This window comes from Fulmarus glacialis, unplaced genomic scaffold (assembly GCF_000690835.1).
Source record: "Fulmarus glacialis isolate BGI_N327 unplaced genomic scaffold, ASM69083v1 scaffold24264, whole genome shotgun sequence".
Taxonomy (NCBI): domain Eukaryota; kingdom Metazoa; phylum Chordata; class Aves; order Procellariiformes; family Procellariidae; genus Fulmarus; species Fulmarus glacialis.
The window spans coordinates 6,734-7,105 of NW_009210219.1; the positions used below are offsets into that span (position 1 = coordinate 6,734).

A 372-nucleotide genomic window follows, 5' to 3' on the forward strand; every position below is an offset into this window, starting at 1 on the left:
TCTGAGCTCTGCTGTACAGAGTCTTCCCGGGGTGACCTTCCCTTCCTCCACAGGCATCTTATTTGCCTTTTACGATTTGGGGTTTTAATCCCAGCATGTGGCACCGTGCAGCAACTTGCCCCCGTCAGCAGATGGGGAACCCCCAGGAGCCAGCGCAGGGGCAAAACGCTCTCACCGTCTCCTCTTCACCCGGTTGCTGCCGTACATGGAGAAGGAGTCCGGTTCGCCGAAAAACCCGCTGCAAACGAAAGGCAGAGAGGCCGTGAGGACACACCGGCATCGCCCTGGCTCGGCACGGCTCCCGCGGGGGGAAGCGCCTGGGGCCGGGGGGAAGCCGAGCAGCTTCGTGACTTCGGAGGGAGCTCACGACTC

General features: G+C 62.4%; 1 protein-coding gene across 1 annotated transcript in view; it reads right to left on the bottom strand.

The window, feature by feature from the left end:
• LOC104076292 (T-cell acute lymphocytic leukemia protein 1 homolog) overlaps positions 1-238 on the bottom strand; it is a gene marked incomplete at its 5' end in the record, with an annotated part of 5,227 nt that extends 4,989 nt beyond the window's left edge. The window contains one exon of the mRNA XM_009577113.1: positions 176-238. Within this exon, the coding sequence (XP_009575408.1) occupies positions 176-238 (63 nt within the window). The remainder of the gene's footprint in view (positions 1-175) is intronic.
• Positions 239-372: the final 134 nt, after the last annotated feature.